At 46.6% G+C, this 18,399-nt stretch overlaps 3 protein-coding genes and 1 pseudogene across 8 annotated transcripts in view; 2 read left to right on the plus strand and 2 right to left on the minus strand.

The window, feature by feature from the left end:
• Nucleotides 1-14,890, minus strand: part of CLHC1 (clathrin heavy chain linker domain containing 1) — a 68,521-nt gene extending 53,631 nt beyond the window's left edge. For 2 of the 6 annotated variants that reach the window (XM_030827978.1, XM_030827971.1), the window contains exons 1-2: nt 14,759-14,890; nt 4,742-5,000 (exon numbers count right to left, since the gene is read on the minus strand). In XM_030827978.1, coding sequence (XP_030683838.1) covers nt 4,742-4,918 — 177 coding nt within the window. In that variant the 5' untranslated portion in view covers nt 4,919-5,000; nt 14,759-14,890. Of the gene's footprint in view, nt 1-4,741; nt 5,001-14,526; nt 14,595-14,746 lie in introns of those variants that run through there. The other 4 variants (XM_030827976.1, XM_030827972.1, XM_030827975.1 and 1 more) reach the window with 3 other exon arrangements.
• LOC101177042 lies at nt 6,819-7,387 on the plus strand (annotated as a pseudogene).
• A 35-nt stretch (nt 14,891-14,925) lies between the features above and the next one.
• On the plus strand, nt 14,926-18,109 carry RPS27A (ribosomal protein S27a). Its single transcript, XM_004092910.3, has 6 exons — nt 14,926-15,233; nt 15,333-15,397; nt 15,887-15,941; nt 16,628-16,713; nt 17,334-17,465; nt 17,928-18,109. The coding sequence occupies exons 2-6, from the start codon at nt 15,350-15,352 to the stop codon at nt 18,075-18,077; spliced, it is 471 nt and encodes a 156-aa protein (XP_004092958.2). The 5' UTR covers nt 14,926-15,233; nt 15,333-15,349; the 3' UTR covers nt 18,078-18,109.
• The window catches only part of MTIF2 (mitochondrial translational initiation factor 2), a 35,228-nt gene continuing 33,188 nt past the window's right edge, over nt 16,360-18,399 (minus strand). Inside the window, exon 15 of the mRNA XM_030827980.1 lies at nt 16,360-16,449. The gene's annotated coding sequence lies outside the window, so the exon portion shown is untranslated. The remainder of the gene's footprint in view (nt 16,450-18,399) is intronic.

Here is an 18,399-nt window from a genome sequence, read left to right on the forward strand (position 1 = left end):
CGCTCCTCACTTCCCAGACGGGGCGGCCGGGCAGAGGCGCTCCTCACTTCCCAGACGATGGGTGGCTGGGCAGAGGCGCTCCTCACTTCCCAGACGATGGGTGGCCGGGCAGAGGCGCCCCTCACCTCTTCCCAGACGGGGCGGCCGGGCAGAGGCGCTCCTCACTTCTACCTGGACTGTGCGGCCGGGCAGAGGCGCTCCTCACTTCTTCCCGGACGGGGCGCCTGGGCAGAGGCGCTCCTCACTTCCCAGATGATGGGTGCCTGGGCAGAGGCGCTCCTCACTTCCCAGACGGGCGCCCGGGCAGAGGCGCTCCTCACTTCCCAGACGATGGGCAGCCGGGCAGAGGCGCTCCTCACTTCCCAGACAGTGGGTGGCCGGGCAGAGGCGCTCCTCACTTCCCAGACGGTGGGTGGCCGGGCAGAGGCGCTCCTCACTTCCCAGACGGTGGGTGGCCGGGCAGAGGCGCTCCTCACTTCCCAGACGGTGGGTGGCCGGGCAGAGGCGCTCCTCACTTCGCAGACGGTGGGTGGCCGGGCAGAGGCGCTCCTCACTTCCCAGACGGGGCGCCCGGGCAGAGGGCTCCTCACTTCCCAGACGATGGGTGGCCGGGCAGAGGCGCTCCTCACTTCCCAGACGGGGCGGCTGGACAGAGGGGCTCCTCACTTCTTCCCGGACGGGGTGGCCGGGCAGAGGGGCTCCTCCCTTCTTCCCGGACAGGGCGGCAGGGCAGAGGCGCTCCTCACTTCTTCCCGGATGGGGCGGCCGGGCAGAGGCGCTCTTCACTTCCCAGACGGGGCGTCCGGGCAGAGGCGCTCCTCACTTCTTCCCAGACGGGCGCCGGCAGGGCCCTCACTCCCAGACGGGGCCGGCAGAGGCGCTCCTCACTTCTTCCCAGACGGGGCGGCCAGGCAGAGGTGCTCCTCACTTCCCAGACGATGGGTGGCCGGGCAGAAGCGCTCCTCACCTCCCAACGATGGGTGGCCAGGCAGAGGCGCTCCTCACCTCCCAGACGATGGGTGGCCGGGCAGAGGCGCTCCTCACTTGCCAGATGGGGAGGCCGGGCAGAGGGGCGGCCGGGCAGAGACGCTCCCCACCTCCCAGACGGGGCGGCGGCCGGGCAGGGGCTGCAATCCCAGCACCCCGGTAGGCCAAGGCAGGCGGCTGGGAGGCGGAGGCTGCCGCGAGCCCAGACCACGCCACCGCACTCCAGCCCGGGCAACACCGAGCACCGGGTGAGCGAGACTCCGTGTGCAGTCCCAGTACCTCGGGAGGCTGAGGCGGGCAGAGCACTCGGCGTCAGGAGCTGGCGACCAGCGTGGGCAACATGGCGGACGCGCGCCTGCAGGCAAAGGAGAAAAAGCAGGCAGCGGTGGCGCGCGGCGGCAGTCCCAGGTAGTCCGTGGCGCGGGCAGCAGTGAGCCGAGTAGATTGCAGCCTGGGCCACAGAGGGGAAGAAGAAGAAAGAAGAAGGAGGAGGAAGGAAGGAGGGAGGGAGGGAGGAAGGAAGGAAGGAAGGAAGGAAGGAAGGAAGGAAGGAAGGAAGGAAGGAAGGAAGGAACTTGTGGTCTTTTTGACATGACCTTACTACCTATCCACCCAAATCAAGAATCCTTAATAAAACAGAGGTCATCAATCTGCAGCTTTCCAAATTAAGCACCCTGTTGCTCCTGGCCATCTACTTCACATACTCCTCTGATATGCTCCAACAATCCAAGACAACTCAGATATATTAATGAGTAGATAATAAATATGTAGTGGTATCATGATCAGCTCCCAAGTCTGTTTGCTAGAAGAAACAGATTTCAGAAGAGCACTCATGGGAACCTTCAAGAATGCACAGAAAATACACTAAAGTAGAAATATGCAAACTGGCACATCACAGGTTGAATACAGCTGGCAATTCTGCTTAACCAACAAAATATTTTAAAATTCAGGAAATTTCACCCCAAAACCACATTTTCAGCTTCTCTTGGAAACTGAAAAATCTACCTACACGGAACCCCTATTCCTTAATGGCAATAATAGCTGGAGCTTTCAATTACAATCTCCTTTACTGGTTTATTTATTCATGGTTTTATTTGTTTATTTATTTATTTATTTATTGTGGTTTTTCATTTTATGACAATCCCCACCATTCCTTATTCTCTCATAGCCAGCCCACTTAACTCTTTTATATTACCTTGGTGGCCTCTGCAGGCATTTAAGTTTGAGACCCCAGCATTAAGGCTGCCACTAAATCCAAGAAAATAACCATAGCTATATTTACCAGGTACAGGGGTCTAAGGGAGAAGAGGAATGGTTTTCATTCCACCTCAGCTCCTACATATGGATCTGAACTATTTGTACAATATGCTACAGGAACACAAAAGGTCAGCCACTTTACAGAGTCCAGCTACCTCCATATCCCCTCCCCTCTTTTCTTTTCTGGTAGAGACAGAGTCTTGCTATGTTGCCCAGGATGGTCTCAAACTCCTGGCCTCAAGCCATGCTCCTACCAATCCTCCCAAAGTTCTAGGATTACAGACATGAGCTACTACACCCAGCCCAGTAAGTCATCCATTTCTAAAAAAGTTCATTCTTCCGAGCTTTGGTCTTCTCTGCTTACTAGGTTTTTCGCTCACCCTACAGTCCACCCCCAACTCTTGGTATGAGTTTCAAGTCCTCCTTGCTTTGATTCAGGTATGATTCTCCAGGTCAAACCATCTATCTTTGATTTTAAACACAATTTGGTATTTGTTCCCCGGTTCCAAGTACCCAGAGATGCAAGCTGACACTTTTATCTTCTGCCCAACTAGTTCCTTTTAAGAGGGTAGGAAGATCAAAGAAGACAGTCATTAATAGTTCATTAACAATCAAATGTGCTAAAATAATGTGAAAATGAAGAAGGTAAATTACCTGTTATCAAGAAGCTAGAAGAAAAGTTTCTCTAAGTACCAAATGATTTCCATTTCTAGATCCCCTCTCAGTCCTGAAGAACAGAATTCTTTACAAGGTAAAATTTACAATTATGCAGTGTGCAAATAGTACAAATGGAAATCTTTTCTCCTCACCAGGAGAAAAGAAACAGGGACCATATATGTCAATATTATTTTCTATTTAACACCATATGTTTTCTCTAGGAATTAAATTTACCAACAATACCTACAAAATGACTTCACTATAACTACATTAATGTAAAGCAATGAGCTCTTCATGTAAGAAAAATTCTGACAAGTGTTAGCACTTGGGCATGCAAAGATATACATGTTACAGTTATGACTTTCCTTTGCTAATTTCACACAGTAGAGTCACATGACTCTTGATATTTATAAAACCTATTCAATACATTACCTTTATTTAAACATTCATTCAATACATTCCTTAATAACTAAAACACCCAGAGCAATATCATTGATCTTAACAGCATATAAAATTAAGCTAACCTGCCAATGTACTACTTCTAAAACACAGATTTTCTGTATGATATAAAAGGAAGGAAAGACTCTGTTTCTCTATTTTATACTCCTATGAATACGTATCAACTTTCCTTATTCTACTGGTAGGTGTATATCACTATCTGAAGCTCACTTTCCCTTAGAGTGAGGCACTAGGTTTTTATTTAGAAGAGAAATAAGAGTCATAGTGTGTAATGTTTAAAAATTAAAAGACTGAGTTTCTATTTTGCCTGTGGCGGTTTTCTCAGAGACCAACAGTTCACTGAAGTCTTAAGCCAAGTACTTCCTCTGGCAAAGAGGAAAGATGCTGATTTCATTTATTTCACTGTCAGAGCATCTTCCGGGGATGGGGTGGAAAAAAAAGCTGCATAAATAAATTAGGATTGGTGGGCAAACTGCAATTGTTTAGAAGGATAATAGGTATTTCTAAAATCTTAAAAAGCAAAATCAAATATGTTCCACAAAGTCAGAGCATTTTCTAAGCTGATCTCCATATTTCCAATATTAATTCCAGTCTAATTCCTTGTAAACCATGACTAGATAATTCTAGATAGAACTCCAATCTACAAGGAACCTCAATTTAATGTTAGATCAAATCTAAACCAAGATTTTAATGATACCACAAACAAACTCAAAATAACAAGGAAGTATCATGTTCCTGCTTGCAGCCCAATTCCTAACAAATCAGATGATACTTTTAGATGAAAAGGTCAAAATTATTATCAGAGGGTACATATAGCCAGGTAGCTGATCAAAAACTGATAGTCTGGGCTAGGCACTGGTAGTTCATGCCTGTAATCCCAGTACTTTGGGAGGCCAAGATAGGATTGCTTGAGGCTGGGAGTGCAAGACCAGCCTAGGCAACACAGAGACCTTGTCTCTACAAAAAATTTTAAAAATTAGTCAGGAGTGGTGGCACAAGCCTGTAGTCCAAGCTGTACAGGAGGCTGAGGCAAGAGGATCACTTGAACCCAGGAGCCTGAGGCTGCAGTGAGATATGAGTGTGCCACTGCACTCCAGCCTGGGTGATACAGTGAGACTCTGTCTTTAAAAAATATATAAAGGAAACTTATAATCTGCTCTCAAGCTAAAATAACTGAAACACTCATTCAGTCAGGAAATACAAATCTAGAATTGCATTTTTCCCATTCATGCCTTTCTGAGAAATTGGATGAACTTCTCAAAATCGGCAAATGGAATGCGATCATTCAAACAGTGGTGTTACTAAGGCAGGAATATTGGTTGTCAACATAGATCATTGCTACCTTCATGAAAACGTAATTGTCTTAAGAGCATTATGATACCTTATCAAAAACATTTCGGTATATGATGTAATATTCATCAGCAGGTCCTTCCTCACTACAGCCCAGTCTTTCAGTTTCTGTAATTATGTATCTTTGCATACTTTCCAAAAATTCCTTGTCACTTCTACAAATGATAGGTGGGAGAACTGCATGTTTTCTTATTTGATGAACTGACATATTTGACAATCTTCACACTTGTTCACTGAAGAACAGCTAAATCTTGACCTGCTCTTGCAACAAAGCCAAAACTTTGATAAGCCTGAAAGAAAAAAAAAGAGCATCAATTAATATAATTTTTTACATTAAGTCAAATATTGATCTAAAAATGTATTTTTTTTAGAAAAAAATTTCCCATCTGTCTCTGTGATAAATACTTCAACCTATGCATTAAAAGGTCTATGCTGCCAAGCGTGGTGGCTCATGCCTGTAATCCCAGCTCTTTGGAAGGCCGAGGCAGGTGGATCACCTGAGGTCCGGGAGTTCGAGACCAGCCTGACCAACATGGAGAAACCCCGTCTCTACTAAAAATACAAAATTAGCCAGGCGTAGTGGCGCATGCTTGTAATCCCAGCTACTCGGGAGGCTGAGGCAAGAGGATCGCTTGAACCCCAGAGGCGGAGTTGCAGTGAGCCAAGATCGTGCCATTGCACTCCAGCCTGGGCAACAAGAGTGAAACTCAAGTCTCAAAAAAAAAAAAGGTCTAGGTTTTCCACTGCCATATGCTGCTGCTCTGGGACAGAAATACCAAACACCAGTCAATGAAGAGCTCTTCTCTTCCTAACTGTGCACAACTCCTCTCACATGTATCATATAATTGATGGTTTCTTATGTATAGTTCACACTTTCTAATAGAAGGTTTGGTATTTTACATGTATTTGTGTCATGTGGGAAAACTAGTTTGTGTGCCTCTTGACACAAACAAGGTCAAATATTTTATGACCCCGGTGCTTATCTGGCCTAGCTTCATCCAGTACACGATAGCTATAAATAATGTATTTATTTTTATAATAAACTTTATTATAATTCTCATCTTTAATATTAAAGTACCAAGCAAAAAGAGGTCAGGCCTTCTGCTAAAATCTATCCCTCAATGTTGTCAAAAATAACAGTATTTTTCAGAGTATAGCTTTCAAACAGCCGCATTACACTGCTTTCAGTAAAGAATCATGGGCGGCTGCGGCCTGGCAGGGGCGAGCGCGCTGTGGGCCGGCCCCGCGTAGCCTCAGGGAACCTCCTGCTCACCGGGACTGAGTTCGCCGCCTGAGTGGCCTGCTGTGCTCCGAGCGCCAAGGGTCGGCGCGGCCGCTCTCGGCTTTGGGGACCAGATGGAGAAGCGGGGTGTCGGCCTCGGGGGACGGTCTCCCCGACCTCGGGCGGTGCTGGGGCGAGGGAGGGCGCGCGGAGGCTCGCGGGGACCACTGGCGCCCCCTGGCCCGCTCAGCTGTCCCTGCTCACAGGCACCGCCCCCAGGAGCCTCGGCAGGGGCCTAGGACGCCCCGGTGTTCAGAAGAGAAGCGGGATCAGGTTCACGCACACCCGCGATCGGATCGTAACTTTTTTTTTGTTTTTTTGAGACAGAGTCTTGCTCTGTCGCCCAGGCTGGAGTGCAGTGGTGCGATCTCGGCTCACTACAAGCTCCGCCTCCCGAGTTCACGCGATTCTCCTGCCTCAGCCTCCCGAGTAGCTGGGATTACAAGAGCCCGCCACCACGCCCGGCTAATTTTTGTATTTTTAGTAGAGACGGGGGTTTCACCATATTGGCCAGGCTGGTCTTGAACTCCCGACCTCGTGATCCACTCGCCTCAGACTCCCAAAGTGCTGGGATTACAGGCGTCAGCCACCGCGCTCAGCTGATCGTTAACTTTAAAGTCATTGGTAACCCACGCTTCCTGGAGTTGCATTTGGGGTCACTCAGCGGCGAAGCCCATACAACTTGATACGCCCATACAACTTGATACGCCCATACAATTTGATACGCCCTTACACACCAGGCTCAGTTCAGGCGAAGGGAGGTCACAGCCAGGAGCCAGGGGCCAGCTGATAATGTACTTGATTCCATAGCCAAAGAAGGAGCTGGATGGTGTCCCATGCAGAGTGCCGCCCTCTGGGAGTGTTTGAGTGTGAACTCTATGCCTTGACAGCTCCCTACTGCTACTTGGGGCAGAAGCTCCCCCGACACCCAGTGGATGGTCCTCCTGGAGGAAAGCTATGTCATGAAGGATCCCTTCACCTCCGACAAAGTCAGATTCCTGATCCTTGGCTGGCGCTGGAGTTTGTGCAGCAGGCTGTGTGGCCAGTGTACTGGGAGTGATCCCGGAGTCTGAGAAGTCCCCGAGCATCTGCCACAGGGCGACATGCACACAGGGGAGTCGTATCAACAGCCAAGGGGGATGAGATGGGCCAGGGCGGGAGGAACCTCCGCAGTGCGGCGTAGGGAGTGTCTGAGGCGCATGGAGGAGCTGGCGGTCCAGGAGAAGCTGAGAAAGGAATACTGGAAAGGAGTGCAGTTTATTCTACTTCAAGAGATTCTGCCTCCCTTGTGTCCATGAGAACATCAGTGCTTTTCCTCAGGAAATTCTGCAAGACTTGGAGTAAAGCAAAGCTCCGTCAAAGAGGGCCCCCAGCCAGCCCGGTTCTTGGACGTGAGTACAGCCGGGGCTGAGTCAACGGGCAACACCCTGCACGGAGCTCCTGGGCCAGCCTGCGCCACAGATGCTGCTAAGCCGGGAGCCGCTGTGCCCGGCCTTGTTTCTGGACCACTGGGAGCAGCACTGCAGCCCAGGGGAGCTGGAGTCCAGCTTGGAGCAGCCATAGGCCCAGGGAGCTGTGCCGCAAAGGTAGCCCAAAGGCAGACAATACCAGACCAGACACAGCCGGGAACCCGGCCAGGCGCCCCCGCATGGCCCTGAGGGCCGAGGCCTGAGTGAGTGCTGCTCATATGTGACTGAGAGGGATGACCTCCTTCAGCGAGGCAGTTCCTAAGAGGCCACCTGCAGGTCCGTGTGGAGGAAGACGCCATGCTGTCTCGGGGCCATGGCGCAAGGTAGTCGCTGCAATGGTCTCTGTAAGGAAAATCACTGGCAGCAGTTGCCTCTGGAGCCAGTCTGGAAGGTCTAGAGCGGGATAGAATTACTTCCCATCCTTATGTGATGCTTGGAAAATGGTTTAACCTTGATCATGTACTATGTTTATAATTAAAAATCCAAAGAACCAGCTAATGCTTGGAAAAGGAATCTTCCACTGAAACGTTTGGATACCTGACATTCTCCCAGGGCACTCTGGACCCGGCAATGGTTGGGGTCTGCTGGGAAGCTGAGTGCTGGCTTACAGTCTCTCCAGTTCCCTCAGGCTCTGGCTTCAGCTCAAGCCCCTCCAATCTGTCTCCCCTGACCCCAAGTCAGGAATGCTGTGGGCTTCCTGCCCTCACCCCACACCTCATGACCATCACGCTGCCTGCCTGCTTGCCGCCTGCCATCTCGAATTCAGTCCTGGGTGCCTTCGAAGCCCGGCCCCTCTGCCTGCCAGGGGTTCCTGCAGCATCCCCTCCTCCAGGCTCCCCATCTCCCTGAAGCTTCCAGGTAGTAGTTGGTGGGGCACTGATCTGTGAGCTCTGGAATGTCTGCTTAGAGTTCTGAGAGGCAGGAACTGCTCTGTCTTTGTAACTACTCAAGGCCAACTGTCACGTGATGAAGGAATGAATACAGTTTTTACTGAAAGGCCGGGCGTGGTGGCTCACGCCTGTAATCCCAGCACTTTGGAAGGCTGAGGCGGGCGGATCACCAGGTTAGGAGATCGAGACCATCTGGCTAACACGGTGAAACCCTGTCCCTACTAAAAATACAAAATTAGCCAGGCGTGGTGGCGGGCGCCTGTAGTCGCAGCTACTCGGGAGGCTGAGGCAGAAGAGTGGCGTGAACCCAGGAGGCGGAGGTTGCAGTGAGCTGAGATCGCACCACTGCACTCCAGCCTGGGCAACAGAGCGAGACTCCATTTCAAAAAAAAAAAAGAAAGAGAGTTTTTACTGAAAAAAAAAAAAATTGTCCAACTGAAGTTGGATACAGAAGTTGGTTCCTAAGATTTAGTCACATTAAGTTCAAACAGAACTCTTGGCTTGCTTAATAATGGCTGGCAAGGCAAAACATCGTAACTTTTTCCCTAATTACAGAAGCATACTCCTGGTATAAAATTCAGAAGATATAAACCAAACAAAATTAATGAAATAAATATCTATTTAATATTTTGGAATATTTCCTTCCAAACATTATAAAACTTGAAATTAAACTCTATATTCAGTTGTGCATCCAATTTTTTTCACTTAATATTAAAAGCACTTTTTCATGTTGTTAAATCGTGTTTTAAAACATGACTTCTAAAGCTTACACAGCATTTCACAGTATGATGTTCCATTAATTTATTCCCCCATTGTCAGATATTTTCACTATTTTTGTTTTGTTTGGAGACAGTCCTGCTCTGTCACCCAGGATGGAGTGCAGTGGCGTGATCTCAGCTCACTGCAACCTTCACTTTCTGAATTCAAGTGATTCTCCTGCCTTAGCCTCCTCAGTAGCTGAAACTAGAGGCACAGGGCACCATGTCTGGCTAATTTTTTGTAATTTTAGTAGAGATGGGGTTTCACCCTGTTGGCCAGGCTGATCTTGAACTCCTGGCCTCAAGTGATCAGCCTGCTTTGGCCTCCCAAAGTGCTGGGATTACAGGGATGAGCCACTGCACCCAGCTGCTATTTTCACTAATATAAACAATGCCATGATAAGTAAGTGTCTAAATCAATTGTATCATGTTCTGGCAATATAATTGATATCTGGTTATCTGAATAACATATACAGCCTGTAAATACTGCCCATAGCCATATACAGAAGAGGAGACATCAAAATAATTCTGAAGATTAAAAGGCCAAAATTATCTTCATGTTGATGAACTGGATAGCAAAAAGTCCATTTATAAATTAATATAAAGTAGTTCCAGCAAGGGAATAACTCATTAATGAATCAAGTTTTCCTAAATGAGAAATACATTTTTTTATTCATTCATTCAGCCAGTATTTACTGAGTGTCAACAAAGCACCAGGCACCATTTCACAGCTAGGAATTTGGCAATAAGTAAGACAAGGTCCCTGGTTCCTTGGAGCTTATGATCTAGTAGGGGAGACAAACTATAAATAAATAATATAATTTCAAATAGTAAAAGAACCGGGCGCGGTGGCTCACGCCTATAATCCCAGCACTTTGGGCAGATCACGAGATCAGGAGTTCAAGACCAGTCTGACCAACATGGTGAAACCCCATCTCTACTAAAAATACAAAAATTAGCCGGGTGTGGTGGCACATGTCTATAATCCCAGCTAATCAGGAGGCTGGGGCAGGAGAATCACTTGAACCCAGGAGGTGGAGGTTGCAGTGAGCCGAGATGGCGCCACTGCACTCTAGCCTCGGCAACAGAGCAAGACTCCATCTCAAAAAAAAAAAAAAAAAAGTAAAAGATAAAAGTCAAAAGAGGAAGAACTGGGTGTTATCATTAGGGAGGGAGTAGTGACATTTGGACACCAGTGGCTTCCTACGGTATTACCCTTAGGATAAAATCCAAGTTCCTTTACTTGGCCTATTAGTGCCCTTCAAGAACCAATGACTCTTGTTCTTTGACCAAATTTACTCTCTTCATGTCCCTGTCCTTTGCCCCATATCCCCATCCCCACACCCATGAACTTCCTCTCTTACCTTAGGATCTTACATAATTCTCTCCCCCTCCCTGCAGACCATCCTCCTATATTACCCCCAACCCCCAAAACACATACATACTATCACTTTGATTCACTTGGCTTTTACTCTTTCTTCAGCTTCAGGAAAGCTGTCCTGGATTCCCTTAAAATTGGTCAGATGCCACTGCTATGTTCTCCCATAATACTGTGCACTTCCTCCATCATGGTATTATCCTTCCACCACACTGCCTTACAGACTTCCTGTTTATATTGTGTCTCATCTGTTAGGCTGTAAGCCTGACAAGATCAGGAAACAAAATGTTCTCATTCCCCATTATCCCTCCTCCACCATATGCATTCAAGTGCATAATGCGGTTTCTAGCAGAGCAGTACTCAAACATATGTTTGGTGAATAATCAGTAATCACTGAACAATAATTTAGTCTATTCATAAGACATTGGACTTGTGATGCTCTCAAACCAGAACACAGCTAAAGTGATTGTTCCTTAGCATCTACAAAATGCCATTGAGTTACATAAACCAATGAAGATTACCATTCATTCGTTCATTCATATTAGACATTTAGGGATATGTTGACAAGTCACAAGGATTTCCAATCAAGTGTTTCAGGTCTAGTAAATGAGCCACCGCTACAAAGCAGAAAAGGCAGTGTGACAGAGGTGAGCACAATGGGCTACAGAAGGCCAGAGGTGCATCTCATCAGCATGTGGAAGGGGGCAAGGAAACATTAGGGAAAACATCTAGTAAAACAAAATCTAGGGCAATGCTTAAGTTGTGTTACATTTATTTACTCAATATTTGGGGGACACCTATTGTTTGTCTACCATTATTCTAGACAATGGAGGCACAGGATTGAACAAAACAAAGTCCCTAATCTCATAGAGGTTACATTCATGTAGAAACAGACAACACACAAGAAAAAAAATAGGCCAGGCACAGCGGCTCATGCCTGTAATCCCAGAACTTCGGAAAGCTGAGGCAGGTGGATCACTTGAGGTTAGGAGTTCGAGATCAGCCTGGCCAACATGGCAAAACCCAGTGTCTATTAAAAAATACAAAAATTAGCTGGGCACGGGGGCTCACACCTATAATCCCAGCTACTTAGGTCGCTAAGGTATGAGAATCATTTGAACCAAGGAGGCGGAGGTTGCAGTGGGCTGAGATCATACCACTGCAATCCAGCCTCGGTGACAGAGGGAGACTCTGTCTCAAAAAAAAAAAAAAAAAAAAAAGAAAGAAAAAAATTATATATATATAGAAATATAGTATGACAGATAGGGGTTAAGTTGTATGAAGAAAAATAAACAAGGTATGGGGGATAGAGAGTAAGGAAGGAGGGAGGATGCTATTTTCTATAAGGGCAGTAAGTCAGGAAAGACAAAAGACCTCACTGATAAGGTGACATTTCAGAAGCAGGTCATGTAGATTCCTGGGAAATGAGTGGCTGAGGCAAAGAGAGTAGCCAGTCCAAAGGCCTCAGGGTGGGACAACACATTTGAGGAACAGCAAGAGGGCCCGAGGGGCTAGAAGAGAATGAGAAAGGGAGAGAAGAGATGAGACCAGAGAGGTAACTGCCAGATTATGTAGCATGTAGGGTCTTGAGGGCAGAACTACTATCAGCCCAGGGGGTACCTTTGTGTGGTTTAGAAAAAGAGGTCCCTTTCTCTGGGCAGACTTGGCAAGAGGAGCAACACTGGACTATGGCCTCTACTTGTTCCAGCACTGGAGCAACAGCCTCACTTGTAAGAATTTAGGCTTTCCTCTGAGTGAGATGCGAAGCCTTTAGAGGCCTGTGTGCAGAAGAGTGGAACAGCTGACTTAACATGTTAAAGAATTGTTCTTGGCCAGGCATGGTGGCTCATGCCTGTAATCCCAGCACTCTGGGAGGCCGAGGCAGGCAGATCACCTGAGGTTGGGAGTTCGAGACCAGCCTGACCAACATGGAAAAACTCTGTCTCTGCTAAAAATACAAAATTAGCTGGGCGTGGTGGCGCATGCCTGTAATCCCAGCTACTGGGGAGGCTGAGGCAGGAGAATCACCTGAACCCGGGAAGCGGAGGCTGTGGTGAGCCAAGATTGTGCCATTGCACTCCAGCCTGGGCAACAAGAGCAAAACTCCATCGCAAAAAAAAAAAAAAGAAAGAAAAAGAAAAAAGAATTGTTCTTGTTGCTCTGTGGAAAACAGATTATAGGATGCAAGGGTCAAAGCTGGAAGTGCTGTTAGGAAGCTATTGCAATAATCAAGGCAAAAGATGATGGTGGCTTGAATCAGGGTGCTAACAATGGAGGTAGTGGGAAGAGTTCTGCATATATTTTGAAAATAAAGCCAAGATCTGCCAAGGTAGATAAGATGTGGGATATAAAAGAACAGTCAAGGATGACCATAAAGTTTCTGGCCTTAGTGACTGGAGAAATGGGAATTGCCATATATAAAGATGGGAAGAACAATTTCATGAAATTAAGCGTTTGGGGCCTGTCCATTAGAGATGTTGAGTAGATAGCTAGATATGTGAATATGAAGTTGAGGTAAGTGGTCTGAGTGACAGATAAGTTTATGAGTCATTTGCATATGATGATACTTTAAAAGTTATTAAACAAAATGAGATAACCAAGAAAATGCAGACAAAGTGGAGGTCCAAGGACTGGGCCTTGGGGATACTCCACGGTTAGAGGTCTGGCAGATCAAGAGGAAGCAGCAAATGAGCCTGGAAAAGAGCCTCCAGGGTGGCAGAAAAACTGAGAGGTGAAGTCTTTGAAAGGGTTTCAAAAAGAGATGGAATGAGCAACTGTGTCAAATACTGCTGACAGATTAAATAAGATGCAATGACCATTGAATTCAGCAACATGGAGGTCATTAGTGACCATTACAAGAGCTATCCCATCAGAATGGTAGGGACAAAAGCCTGACAAGAGTAGGTTCAGACAAGGGAAGGGAAAGATTAGAGACAATATGCACAAGCAACTCTAGGAAATTTTGTTGTATTGACTAGTTGGTGGACTATGGGATGAAAAATGTTCCAGGAGGCAGGGCGTGGTGGCTCATGCCTGTAATCTCAGCACTTTGGGAGGCGAAGAAGGATGGATCATTTGAGGTCAGGAGTTACAGAACAGCCTGGCCAACATGGTGAAACCCCATCCCTACTAAAAACACAAAAATTAGCCGGCTGTGGTGGTGGGCGCCTGTAATCCCAGCTACTCGGGAGGCTGAGGCAGGAGAATTGCTTGAACCTGGGAGGCAGAGTTTGCAGTGAGCTGAGACCACGCCACTGCACTCCAGCCTGGGCAACACAGCGAAATTCCGTCTCACGAAAAAAAAAAAAATTTCCAGGAAGAAGGAACGATTGGATTCTTCAGAAATGCCAAAACATGGGAGAGCATAAGTCAGGAAATTAAATTAGCTTTATTTACTAAAATGTAGAGTAATGGGTTTAGCAGATTAGGTTGTAAGGAAGGCAGAGGCTGAATGTCATTCTAAGAAATTTGAATTGTATCCTGAAGGTGAGGTATTTTAAGTAAAATAATAACACACATTTACCTTTCAGAATGAATATTTTGGAGGCAATAGTGAAGGTGGGTTAGAAAGGAGGAAAGACTGGAGAGAGATAAAGAGTTAGATACGGAACCCCTACAAGAGAAAATTAAGGTCTGAATTTGGGCATGGGGTCGCAGGCGGCAGAGGATGAAGAAATAAATACAGAAGACATTAGAAAGGGCCCTGGTTTGTGGAGTGGAGAAAGGACAGGGGGAACTTGCTTCTAATTGGCCACCTTGCCGGAAGAAGCACTCCATACATACTCCAAAAACTTCCTCTCAGATCCAAGACTCCCAATGCCCAAATTTGGAAATTCTACAACTAAATAACCATTCTGCAGGTTTCTTTTCCGTACGGCTTCACTTTAAAATTTGAAAACTCCTGAGTATTAAAGCATGTCACACTAAGGAGTAACACACAAGACCCAGACTCTTCCCTAAGCTAGGAAAAACTCGGCGGTTGAAAGCAGGGAAGGACACAGGCGAGAAAGGGCTCAATCCCTGCTTCCGAAGATTTCACCTGTTTTTCAGTTTGCCTGGAGCAAGTCACGCAGATTCCCTTTCCTTGGAGGCCTAGAGAAGGTCTGGTAGATTGCTGATTCACTGCCTCTCACCGTTTCTACAAATGGGTCAATGACACCTTTTGTGCCCCGCACCCTTTGCCCGCCCCTTAACATTTGCTCCTAGCCACTTCCGGCCCGTTCCCACGCTCCGGAAACCATTATTCCGCGTCATCCTACCTCAGGCCTCACCTGAGTCCCTTTCTCCAAACACCGACTTCAGTGCTTAGAGATAGTAACCAGGGAATCTGGGAGGTGGAACTGCATCTTGGGACAAGTAGTCCAAGGTAAAAGAAAACAGTGGAGAACTACAATTCCCAGAATGCACTTCCACTTCCTACCTCTTCCCCAATGAGGCCCCCCCTCGGCCTCCTTTTAAAGATTCTCTTAGCCACGTTGATTGTACGGGAAAAGCCTTTTTAAAACATTTTTTACGTTGCTTAAACCTACCATTTCGGAAGCATTCCGAAGGCTAAAGTGACAAATAAGCCCAGGCTAGGGAGAGGAGAAACGAGGTTCACGTCCTAGTCTGGCACCGTGTTGGATTGTCGCTGGGACGGCAGTCAGGCATTTGGTGTGGTCGCCTAAGGGGTGGGTCCTTCGGCGGGGGCGCCGGGAAACCCCGTGGGTCTGCGCGGCGTTCTTCCTTTTCGATCCGCCATCTGCGGTGAGTGTCTGCTCTTTGGCTGCTCTCGGGCCAGTACTGTATGCTGCGTTCTCTTGTGATCCCTGACCTAACCCGTCTCTTCCTTTTCCTCAACCTCAGGTGAAGCCGCCACCAAAATGCAGATTTTCGTGAAAACCCTTACGGGGAAGACTATCACTCTCGAGGTACGGGCCGGGTGGTCATGAGGAAGCCAAGGTCCGAATAAGGCCTGAGGTGGATTTTAGGACCGGCGCTGCTTTCCATGTCTTAGACCATGATTCCGAATTTTGGTTCTAAAACTTAAGCTTTGAAATGAGTACCTTTCGCTGAGCAACGGCCTACAGGTGATTTTCGGTGGCCAAAGGCTGGGCCTGTCTCCTCTCGAGGGGTTCCAGCTAGTTAGTTAAAACGGAGGAGCTGCGCTGGGGAAGGAGACGCTCTGCCCGCCGAGCGCGAGCACGTGTGGCCCTGCGGCCGCCGCCCGCTCTGGGCTGGGGAGATGAAGGTGCTCTCCGGTAGCCGACTTGGGAGGTTGCCCACTGGGTGGGTAGTAGGTCTCTTGAGTAGGTTTCAGTCCTGTCGCCGGTGCGGTTCAGTGGTAATTGTCAAACTAAATGAGTTCTGCTGTAGTTCCTTAATATGTAACCAACATACTTTCATTTTAACACTCATAGGTTGAACCCTCGGATACGATAGAAAATGTGAAGGCCAAGATCCAGGATAAGGAAGGCAAGTAGTAGTTTGTAGTTAAGAAAACCTGTGGAGACATCAGCCTACCTGTAGGTGCTAGACATACCCGCTCTTGGTGAGGGGGGAAAGGGTCAGATTGACAAAGCGAAATACTTGTGGAATAACACAATAAACATTTGTGATCGGGGAGCACAGTACCTAGATTGGAATCCTTGAGATGTATTTCACTTGTGTGAATTTGGACACTTATTTATTTTGTGTGAGATGGAATCTCCTCTGTCGCCCAGGCTGGAGTGCATTGGCTCGTCCCGGCTCACTGCAGCCTCTGCCTCCCAGGTTCAAGTGATTTTTGTGCTTCAGCCTCCCTAGTAGTGGGGATTACAGGCGTGCACCACCATGCCCGGCTAATTTATTGTATTTTTAGTAGAGACTTACCATGTTGGCCAGGCTGATTTCAAACTCTTCACCTCAAGTGATCTGCCCACCTCGGCCTCCCAAAGTATTGGTATTACAGGTGTGAGCCCCTGCAGACAGCCAAGTATTGTCCCTAAGATTAAATGCGGTAAAATATGATGTGTAAAGATTTAGAACCATGCCTAACCTCTAGTAAGGACTTATTGTCAGCCGTTAGTATCATGTATTTGATTAAGGGGTGTTACCTTATAAATCTGGAGCACATCACAGGCTTGGTGTGCTGTGACTTAATTTTTGTTTTTTCTCATTAGGAATTCCTCCTGATCAGCAAAGACTGATCTTTGCTGGCAAGCAGCTGGAAGATGGACGTACTTTGTCTGACTACAATATTCAAAAGGTCCGTCTAGGGGAAGAGCAGCCTCTTTAAGTTATTTTGGAAATTTTTTATTTTACTTTTTTTGAGGACAGGCTCTGACTGTGTCACTTAGGGTGGAGTGAGTGGTGCAGTCACTGCAGCCTCCACCTCTCAGACTCAGGTGGTCCTCCCACTTCAGCCTTCTATAGTTGGAACTATAGGCACCTGCCACCATGCCCAGGCAGGTCTCAAACTCCTGGGCTCAAGTGATACTCCCACCGTGGCCTCCCAGTGCTAGGATTACAGACGTGAGCCACACCATGTGGTGTATTTTGGACATTTTGACACGCAAAAGGGGAGAATGGCATTAGATTAGCAGTAGATTTTTAGGTAACTCCTATACTGATACTTGAGAAGCACTGCTACAGTTTCTCCCATTATGAATTTTGCAAGTTGCATCCCATGGTGTAATGTAATGCATTCTTTAATCTCCCTGTAAACTGTTAGTTAAGAATCTGATACTTTATTGGGGTTGGGGGCTGCAAGATTCCCTCATAAATGTTATTGTGTACTGCTACTGCTTTTAATTAGAAGATGCATAATGTTGGATGTGCCCATTCTTAGTGGCATCATGAAAGCTTGCTTCATTCTTCCATTAACAGGAGTCTACTCTTCATCTTGTGTTGAGACTTCGTGGTGGTGCTAAGAAAAGGAAGAAGAAGTCTTACACCACTCCCAAGAAGAATAAGCACAAGAGAAAGAAGGTTAAGCTGGCTGTCCTGAAATATTACAAGGTGAGCCAGTTAAAGCGAAGGGCAGAATGTCAGCAAAGTCTTGGCTTATTTGGAAAACTTTATAGTACTTGTCAATATTTTCTTGGACTTAAGTATCCAATATTATCCCACTTTGGTTTAAATGAGGTATTCTGGAAATGAGAAATTCAGACTTTCTAGGGTTTTTCCTGTTAGGTATTTGAAATCAGTTATGTAGTAGGGTTCTGAGTTTAAAGTCGGGTTTGGGTTCAGGTCTTACCTTTGTCTACCACTTGCAAAGCTGGCCTTTAGTGTTCAAAAGTCCCAAGACTTCTGAATGTTTTCATTGTTGTAATAATAACTGGTGAGAATTTAAGGTGCTTTGGTTTGTAAGCATGAAAACTACCAGTATTACACAGTAAAAAGCTTAAATATTTTGAGTCACTTAAATTAGACTTCAGAATGTGTTGTAAAATTATCTTACAGCAGGTTTGTACTTTTCAGGTGGATGAGAATGGCAAAATTAGTCGCCTTCGTCGAGAGTGCCCTTCTGATGAATGTGGTGCTGGGGTGTTTATGGCAAGCCACTTTGACAGACATTATTGTGGCAAATGTTGTCTGACTTACTGCTTCAACAAACCAGAGGACAAGTAACTGTATGAGTTAATAAAAGACATGAACTAACATTTATTGTTGGATTTTATTGCAGTAAAAAGAATAGTTTTTAAGCACCAAATTGATGGTCATCCCATTTCCCTTAGTAGTGCTACTGCTGCCACTGTGTGAATGTTGCTTCTGGGGATTGTGTGACCCAATGGTTCTGTATACCTGCCAGGTGCCAACCACTTGTAAAGGTCTTGATATTTTCAATTCTTAGACTACCTATGCTTTGGCAGAAGTTATATTTAATGTAAGTTGTCTAAATATAAGCCAGTTTGTGTTTCTGTCCATTTCTTGACCTCAACACAATAGACAT

The sequence above is a fragment of the Nomascus leucogenys genome, chromosome 14, assembly GCF_006542625.1.
Source record: "Nomascus leucogenys isolate Asia chromosome 14, Asia_NLE_v1, whole genome shotgun sequence".
NCBI classification, from domain to species: Eukaryota; Metazoa; Chordata; class Mammalia; order Primates; family Hylobatidae; genus Nomascus; species Nomascus leucogenys.